General features: G+C 53.1%; 1 protein-coding gene across 4 annotated transcripts in view; it reads left to right on the top strand.

Moving 5' to 3' along the window:
* The window catches only part of CRHR2 (corticotropin releasing hormone receptor 2), a 43,747-nt gene that overhangs the window by 21,363 nt on the left and 12,897 nt on the right, over nt 1–9,487 (top strand). For all 4 annotated transcript variants that reach the window (XM_024755030.1, XM_024755031.1, XM_024755033.1 and 1 more), the window contains one exon: nt 9,104–9,189. In XM_024755030.1, coding sequence (XP_024610798.1) covers nt 9,104–9,189 — 86 coding nt within the window. The remainder of the gene's footprint in view (nt 1–9,103; nt 9,190–9,487) is intronic.

Raw genomic sequence — 9,487 nt, 5'->3', positions numbered from 1 at the left:
TTCCTTCTTCAGCTCCCTTCCTCCCTCTCTCTCTCTCTCCCTCCCCCTACCCCTCTCTCCATCCCCCTCCCTCCCTTCCTTCTCCCCAAATCCTCTATCTCTCCCTCCTCCCATCCCTCGTTCTATCTGCCCCACTCAGGCACCTCCCCTTGCCTGTCCCTGTGGGCCTCGTGTCTGCAAAGGAGGGTCCCACAGCCTCGTGGACAGGGTCATTTTCCTCCTGCGGAATCACTAAGCCCAGCCCGGCTCAGCCTCGGCTCCTTGACCTCAGGCTCGCACCATGTCCTGCTGAGAATGGCAGGCCCATCTATACTGAGACATCTGCCAGGACAGGGGAAGAGATGCCTCACCTAACCCAACCCTATGGGGAGGACTGGGGGGTCTCCACTTCCCAGAACCCCAGTCTAGAGACATTCTGAAGCCCTAGTTGTGTTAAAATGGAAACACATAAACTAGGTGGTCTCCAGCCACAGGAGTCTTCCCACTGGGTCTACCTGCTTCTGCTCAGGAGCCAGGGGTGATGAGAAAGGCTGAGCCCTGTCCTCACAGAGCCCCAGGCTGCTTAAAGACCAAGCTTACACAAATCAACCACCAGGGATTGGAAAGATGGGTTTGGTGGGCACTAGAGCATTCCTGGAAGGCTTCCTGGAGGGGGTGGGAGTGGTTCTTGAAGGTCTTGAAGCAGTGGGGACATTACATTTGTTGAGGACAGGCCTGGTCCTGGGGTGGAGCCTCAGGGAGGGTCCCAGGTAGATGGGCCCCTGGGTTGAGGAATAGAAGCTGTTACTCCAGGAACTCAGGTCTGCATTCCCAGTCCCCAGTGAGACCCAACCACACCCTGACTCCTGAAGCCCAAGGGTCAGCAGTTACCCTGTGTGTGCGAACTGTCCCCTGCTGGGAGAGAGGGAAAGTGGGACAGGCATGACCATCACTGAGGGTCTGACTGAGGGAAGGAGGAGGAAAGAGAGACAGAGCAGAAAGGATGCCCCTCTGGCCATCCAGACACCTGAGAACTTCCCAGCTGTGAGGCCTTCTGTGCTGAGTTCAACCCTCCCCGCCCCTGCTGCTTAAGGCTGGGATATGACTGGACCGGAGAGGAAAAGACACTTGCCCAGGGTCCCACAGAAAGCCAGCACCCTGAATAGCCTCAGCAGGCTCTGGGGGCTCTCAGCCCACGCTCTAGCATTTTTCCACCTCTGCATACATGGGGCCCAGACAGCTGAGAAGTGTAACAGTGGAGTCTCAGCTGTCCTTCTGCTTAAGGACCCTTCATCTCAGGGAAGACCAAAGATGTAGCCACCCGCTACTTTCCCTCGCCCCTTCCCCAGGAATCCTCCACTTAATGTCCCATTCCCTGTCCAGGTTCACCTTTTATTGGGTTTGTGGGTATGTTGCCTTTTCTCCACTAGAAACAAGCTCTTCAAAGAGGCATAAGACCTGACCCAGCCTTCCAGGGGCTCCTGTGTTAGAGAGAGAGAGATTCTTAAAGAGAACTTTTTGCTATTTGCTCTTAAGTGAAACAGCACAGCCAAGGCTGTAGGAGTTCATGGGAGGAGGTTGATTCCAAAAAAGAGGGAGAAGCAAGTTGGGAAGACTTCATGGAGGAAGTGCTGGGGAGCAGGGCCTTGAAAAATTGGGCCAGTGATGTGTCAGGTGGAAGGGAGGGTGGGAACAGAGGTGGAGAGGGAATAGGGCCAGATCATGGAGGCCTTGAAGGCCGGGGCGTGGGCCTCGGTTCTGCTAGCATTAGAGTCCGAGCTGCTTGTCCGTAGCGCCATGATGCAGGACTGGAGCACTCTGGGAGGATGCCGCTTGATGTCCAGGACGTACCATCTAAATCTGAATCCAGATCGGCTAGGAACTTTGACTTTGCCCCTCCCCTCCCCTCCCTCCCGCTACTGAGCCAGAGCCTGCAGCATCCTTCCCTGCCCACTCCCCCCACACCCTGGCAACCCCAGCAGGGTCTGGAACCCCCAGGGCAAATCGCCACCCCCAGTGACTCTCAGGACCCACCCCACAGGACCCCAAATGCAGTTCACCCACCTCAAACCAGGTACTCCAGAGTCTGGCCAGAACTTCCTTTCACAGCTCCTGCAGGGGTGGGGCTGGAGGCGAGGAACAGCAGGAGGAACCCAGACCCAGCTTCAGGAGAGCTCACCGAGGTCCTGGCTGTGCCGCGATTCACTGGGTGCCGGGCAGCTCCACCCCATCTAAGTCTCAATTTCCTTATCTGTGTGAAGGACACAGAAAACATATTAACCTCATGGGGCCCCATCACGACTAGGAGACGACGCTGCCTAGGGCTCCCCGTGCCCAGCTAGGCTCTTGGCAGCAAGGGGAGGAGAGCGAGGCCTAGGGTCTGGAAAGAGAAGTGTCTCCGGGATCAGGTCCTTGAGGGTCCCACTCCCACCGAGGATGGCTGTCCTGAGGTGGTGTGGCCTTCTGTTGTCCCTGAGAGGCACTAAACTGAGTGGTCTCTGGATGGTGTCTTGGGAGGGGGCGGTCTGTCTACACTAAGAGGGTCTGATCCCCAAAGGCCTCTGGAGAGAAGCAGCCCCTTGGCCCCCTAAGTCCCCAGACTTAGGACTCTGCCAGCCAGAGATGTGTTCACCACCCGCCCCACTCGCCCACCCCCGTCACTTCACATAATCCTGCTTGTCTCACCTTTGGGCAGGCTTTTCTCCTCTTTGGGCCTCCATTTCTCTGTACAGGGTGGGCGGTGTGCTGGGTGAGTTGTCGTGGCCCCTTCCCCTGACATCCTCCCCTCCGCGGCAGCCTGTGCTGTGGGCTTCCGTCTCTCCGCTTCCCTCCGCTGGCGGGTGTCATGGCGACGAGCTGCTAGGGATGCCTGGAAGGAGGGAGCCCTGCACAATAGGGGCTGGAACAGGGGTAGGCACCTCCTCCCACTTGCCCCTTCCCTGGGGAGGCCAGTGATCTCACACAGTGAGCTGGATTCCACTCACACCTCTTCCCTTTTTATGGGCCCACTGTGGTCTCCATGAAGCTGCTTTGTGCCTCCCTGACTCAGTTTCCCCACTGTCTGCTGTAAGTATGGACATTTACCCCTGCCATACATACTCAAGGATGGAGGGGCATTGTGGGTGAAAAGCCCTTCGGATATAGAGAGCTGAGGGTTTGGGGAGGTCCAGAATGGACAAGGGGGTCTGGAGAGCAGCGTCCACACAATACTGAAGAGAGGGGAAAGAAGTGCCCTTCTCTCATCCCAGATGTCACGAGCAGATGGCCCCGAGGAGGCCCTTCCCAACCTGATGACTGGGTTGGTGGCAGCAGATTCCCGATCTCTCAACCCAGCAGGTTGGTCCTGAGCTTGGGTGAGCGTCACCAGCTGCCCCCACCTCTGCCCCACCAACGTGCGGTGATTAGATCAAGACGGGGAATGTTCAGACTTAACTCAGGGAGATGCACATTGTTTGGGAAGCTCAGGGAGACTGTGCTGTTGGCACCATGACTGTACTGTGTTTCCCCAAATGGTCTCTTAACTGGAGGTGAAAAGCAATTAGTCATGCCCACAGTATCACTGCCTAGTCCAGGCAGTAGAGATTTTTCCCGCAAAAGAAAAGTGACCTAAGGTGTAGGTCCCAAGCCAGACAGGAAGGAGATAGCTAGGTCTGCAGTAGTCCAACTGCAGGGAAAAGCAGTAAGGGGACCGAGGGTGGCATATCTGGCCCTTTAGGCATTTTCTGCTCTGGGGGTCCAGACACTAAGTGGCTAGGACACTGCAGAGGTGGCACAACTGACTACATCTTCTGGAACACAGGGTAGCAGGGAGAGCCTCTCCCTTCCAGAAACACTGACTCCAGGATCTCCCATAAGAACGTGTGTCCTGGGGGAGAGAGATCTATTTCTGCCTCTTCATTGCTGGTGACCGTGGACATGTCTCCCTCTTTGGGCCCCTTTAGACCAAATGAAGGAGAAGTTGCCTCGCCCTCTTAAATTCCCAGGGAGATGCCTGCTGACTCAGTTCCCAATTTACTTTCTTGCCTGGAACCTGGAGAATGCTGACCACAGGTTTGCCATTTCAGATGGACGCCCCTACCCAGCTGACACCCAGCTGGACTTAGAGTGTCAGCAGTTCTGGCAGCGGGGCTCAGCCTGCCTGCGCCACGAGCGTGAGGCTCACGACGCTCCTGCACGTGGGACAGTTTTGCATTTGCCATGCAGCTTGACAGAGCCTGGGCATCCAAGGTGACAGACCATCCTCTTGGCCCACGCTGAGCCTCTCATTCTCATTTGGAGTTCCCCGGTAGCCTAGACCACAGCACCACCTCGGTCCATCCTGAGCCCCTGTGTGCGCAGCTCTGTGTAGCCCTTAAGAAAGGGCCAGAGGTGACCTAGGCCTTGCCACCCCTACTCCTTAGCTAGCTGGGAAGGCATGACCCCTTTACAGAAATCAATGAGAGAACAATACCGACCCAGCATGAGCTAAGAGAAGTGAGCAGCTGACCCTCCAGGGGCTGGAGCAGTCGTGGAAGCACCTGGAGGTACTAGGACTGAAGCTGGGCATTGAAGAGGGTCATGGATTATCTTGACCTTCTTGGCCTGGGCCCAGGGCTATGGGCCGAATGGGCAGAGCGGGGAGGGGTGAGTCTTAGGCGCTCTCCAAGGTTCCCCACCTGCGTTCATGGTGGGAAGTGGGCAGTGGTAGCATTTTGCTGTCCGTGGTGCTGAAAATTTCAGTCCTGCACATGACCTCATCCCTTTGGTAAATACTGCTTCTGGCCCTTCCCATCACCCTGTCAGCACCCTCCCACCCTCACTTCTTGTCATCTTCTTTCCCGACAGCCGATGACGACATTGTTCTCCTCCACCACATTCCCACTCATCCCCATGCCCAGCCTGTCTCTGGCACTCTCTCCCTCGTAACCACCACCAAAAATGGTCCCTCGTGGTCCCCATCTCCGATATGTTGCCAGTTCGACTATCGGAGATAGAAGTGCCAACCTCGGGAGCGCTTAAAAGTGATGTATGGATGTCTGGGGTTGTCACAATGGCTCGAGGGTACTACTGGCAGTTAGCAGATTGAAAAGGAAGCCAGACAGGAAGGAGATAGCTAGGTCCACACAACAAATACTTGACCCACCTGAGATGCCAATAGCATCACTGAGAAGCGGTTTACATTACTTTTTCTGAGTGGGGAAAGTGAGGCTGAGAGGGACGGGACTTAGCCAAGGTCACTTAATCAGCCAGAGACAAAATTACAGCTAGAATTTCGGCTTCCATCTTCTCCCAGCCAGGCTCCTGGACCTCTCAGGTGACTGCCCAAATCAGAAGCTCTTGTCAAAGCGTCAGCATCTGAAAGGGACAGAGCACATTGTAATGAGGGCTTTCAACAGGCCAGGGCACGCTGCAGGAGAGTCCGGGCTTCCCAGACCACAGAGCTCTGGAAGAGAAGACCTTGCCTGCATCACCCAGACCCTAATGCCCCGGGCAGACTACACTGCACACCATTGGCATCGATCTTCAGCGGAGGCACCTGCGTTGCTGTGGTAACAGGCACCCACCTCACTACATCCATCCCCACAATTCTGGCCTGACCATCTGCCCTCAGACTCTCCGTGCGCATCTTCCTGTGGGTCCCAGGGGGGACTCTTCCTGTCTTACTTTCTCCTGTCCAAGGCTGTGCCTGAGGGCGCAGTGCCCTCATTAGCCAGCTCCCCTGAAGTGCTGGGAACGTCTCTCTTCCAGTCCCCTGGTACCCAGTGTCTATAGCCAGAGCCTCATTCCCAGGCATGGCTGGGCCCCCAGAGGGAAGCTCCCTCCCACCACTACATCCCACATCTCAGACCCTGCCTTCCAGGGTTTCAACAGACCTGAGTCAATTTGATTCAGCCCACGTATACTCAATGGCTCACTCCTGAGGAGGGAACTGTTGACTCCAATATGGTTTCTTCCTACTTGACTGTCCCCAGGGAGCTCAAGTTCAGTAGCAAAGAAAAGAAGGATCAATTCTAAAGAGATGAGACTCACAGTGAATTCCGGCAAAAGCTCTAAAAGAGATTTTTCTTTTTCAAACTATGTTGTACGATAGTGGATTGTGAAGTAAATTTAGTGGGTTGTGACTAGTATTTGTATATAGAATAAATATAATTCATTAGAATGTCATAGAAAGAAAAACATTATAGCTGCGGTCAAGATAAATTTCACTTTGTGAAACTGGATTCAGTCATGTGAGCTGTGTGTGTGTGTGTACTGGACTGTGGCATGAAATGGATATGTGGCTGTAGTTCAAGGACAATAGAGTCTGAAGACCTATGTTTCAAGAGATGGGAAGACATAGAGGAGGTGTTTAGAGGGAAAAAGAAGAGATTACGTAATACCTTGGGTGTTGGGGAAGCCTCCAGGAGGAGGCGGCATTAGAGCTGGGGTTTAAAAGATAAGTAGGAGTTTGTAGGAATATGTGCATGCGTAAAGGGTGAGAGTGCGGAGGGTGTCTCAGGGGGTGGCTCGGTATGGAGCTCGGTGTGTGCCAGGCCTGCTGGTTGGTGTAAATGTCAGCTGCCATGTGGAGTGGTAGGGATGGGTCAGGAAAGTTCGGCTGGGGCCCGGGTGTCAAGGGCCTTGAATAGCACACCAAGAAAGTTGGACTTTATTCCCAAGAGCAATAAAAAGCTGCTGATGACTTTTATTCAGAAATCAGCATGATCGCTCTGGCAGTGGGGGTAAAGGGTAGAGAGTCGAGGGGGGCAAGAGATGAGGCCAGGGGGCAAGATAGGAGGGTGTTGTGCCAGTGCAAGGTGACTAGAGAGTGGGTGGAAGGCTGGGCAGGAGAGAGATGGACTCCGGAAAAAGAAAGAGGAGACAGAATCCACGGAGCTTGGTACCCCAGGGGCATTGATGTGAGGGACCAGAAAGGTCTCAGATCTGCAGCATCTCTATCCTGACCCACTCCTTTCCGCAAGCCCGCCCCACGGTCAGTACCACCACGAGGTATCATACTTGGGAGATGAGTATTCTGAGGTCTTGTCCTCAGGGGGCCCCACTCTGATGTGAGACACCAGACTCACCCACCTGAACAACTGAGGCCAGGTCATGAGCAAGGGCTGTAATGTGGGGCCCAGGCTGTCAGGACTGAGAGGGTTGGGGGCATTGGGAGGCTCAGGAGAAAGAGACTCGTGAGATGCAAGCAATCAAAGAGGCCTTCCTGGAGGAAGGAGCTTAGCACTGACTTCAGAAAAGCTAGATGACATCTGGGAACACATTCACAGAAGATAAATTTTTCTGCCCTTTGAACCATAGCCAGGATCAGGGTCTGTCTCACCTCACACAGGCCTGTTGAGAAGGACTCTAAATCCCCATTAGGGTGGGACTGTTCATTTTACAAAATCACCCACCCTCCCAAAACGCCTTTACATTGGTCCTGTTGGTTTCACCCCGTACTCTGTCCTTTAGTTCAGTAACATCACTGACCCTATGCCTCAAATTCTCTTAACATACAACCTTTCTTTCTTTCTCTTAACATACAACCTGTAGTAAACAATCCTGTAGAGGGAGAAAACCCAAGTGGGGAATTGGGTGCCATGGTCAGAGGCTAGGAGCTAGTGTCCTCATATTGGGGTCAGAGTCGGTGTCAGACCAGCATAGGCCTGACTGACTCACACTTGGGCGACGGACCTGCCCGAGGCAGGCCTCGCTGACAGGTGACAGGCCCAGGAATAGGCCAGTAAAAATCCCGAATTTGAAAAATCTATAAGCTCAGAGCACCAAATTAAAAAACAATTAGGCTAATAGAATCTCCCCCATTGTTTCTGCTCTTCAGCAAGTGCTCCTTCATAACTCCATTGCTTTTAACTCACTGTTAGCTCAGCGGAAGTGGATTTTTAAAGTAACTTAATTATTTCAGAACTCATTGCTTCCAAAAACAATCTAAGGTTTCCCCTTCAGCTCTGTGACTCTGTGCTCTGTGAGCTATTTTTTTAAAATTAGCTTTATATTGTGATTCTAACTTAAGCCCAAAAGAAAAATCCACAAACAACTGCCCATTAGCCAGAGAGCAGAACGCTGGTACAAATTATCCCCAAACAATAGATCGTTTAGAATTTGTAAGTAAGCGGGGGTGGTAGGGTACATAAGACAGCGAAATGCAGAGCAGAGGCTGGCAGAGGGCTTTGGAGTTATCAGGTGTGAGGCATTCCTCTGGCTGGAAGTGACGATGGGCTACCTGGAGAGCGTGGTTTAGGAGCTAGATCTTGACAGTCAAACTAGGATTTAAAGAAAATGGGCATTCCTTGAACTTCATACGTCTCCCTTCAATAAAACCCTCACTTCAGTACATCAGACACTGATGCTCTGAAATGTCTTTTCCCACATCACATTCCAACTTTAACACAGAGCCAGGTTCTCAGACATTTAGAGATCACATGGTGGTCTCCCAGGCAGCCACAGCTCAAGGTCAGCAGCGCAGTCCTGTTTCCCCATATTGCTGTCATTCCCGTACCACTACTCAGTAGCCCAGGGGTTAGGAACATAAACCCTGAAGCCAGACCTTCTGGGCTTGAATCTTCTCATCTTTGTATCCTTGGCAAGCTGCTTGATCTCCCTGTGCCTCAGTTTTCTCATCTGTAAAATGGGTTAATCTCAGTACCTACTCCATGGGGTTGCCTGAGGATTGAATGGACGAGTGTAAACAAAGCAGTTAGAAGAGGACCTGGTACAGGGCAAACACCTGCTGTATAAATAGTGACTGTGGTGAAAGTGGAAGTGCTGATACTGGTGGGAAAAGTATGGATCTCATGAGCATAAAAGGATTGCGATTAGGATGGAAACCCTTTGGCATGCTGAAAGCAGTGAATCTTCAGCCACATCCCAGGGCTCACAGTGGGGTTCAGTTTCAAACAAAATTAAAGGGAGTGTACAAAATGCTAGTCAAAAATTGTATCAAAAATGGGTTTTATCATGCCTTTTAGCTGCCATGAGTGGTAAGGCTTTTGTGCACTTTTCACATGAATGACTTTCACGTGAACATTCAGACGTGTTTCCCGGCCTAGAGAGGCTGAGACATAGGGACCTTATCCTGTGGGCACCAGGGAGCCAGGGAGTGTTCTTGAGGAGGGGAGTGACCCGCCTCTTGGTGCATCTTTTGTAGGGAATGCCTACCGAGAGTGCTTGGAGAATGGGACCTGGGCCTCACGGATCAACTACTCACAGTGTGAGCCCATTTTGGATGATAAGGTGAGTGGCTCCCACCTGCCTCACCCCTGGTCCTGTACAGGTAGTAGGACTCAGAGCACAGAGGATGCCAAGGGTGGCAGAACCAGTCCTGTGTCACCCACCCACCCCTTTCTTGCACCTCTTGCCACCACTCTATGCCCCCTGGCCTGTGAGAAGGGGACGTAGAGGCTCACCTTCAGGCGAGCTCAGCTGGTGGAGGACACCAGCAAGGTGGCAAATGGCACGAGAAGGGGATGACCCTGTAACCAGGGCCCCGACATCTAACAGGCAGTGTGACTTCCTTCCTCCTCTGGGCCTC

The sequence above is a fragment of the Neophocaena asiaeorientalis genome, unplaced genomic scaffold (genome assembly GCF_003031525.2).
Source record: "Neophocaena asiaeorientalis asiaeorientalis breed wild unplaced genomic scaffold, Neophocaena_asiaeorientalis_V1.1 scaffold36, whole genome shotgun sequence".
NCBI lineage: Eukaryota > Metazoa > Chordata > Mammalia > Artiodactyla > Phocoenidae > Neophocaena > Neophocaena asiaeorientalis.
This window is presented reverse-complemented; position numbering and strand designations above follow the sequence as displayed.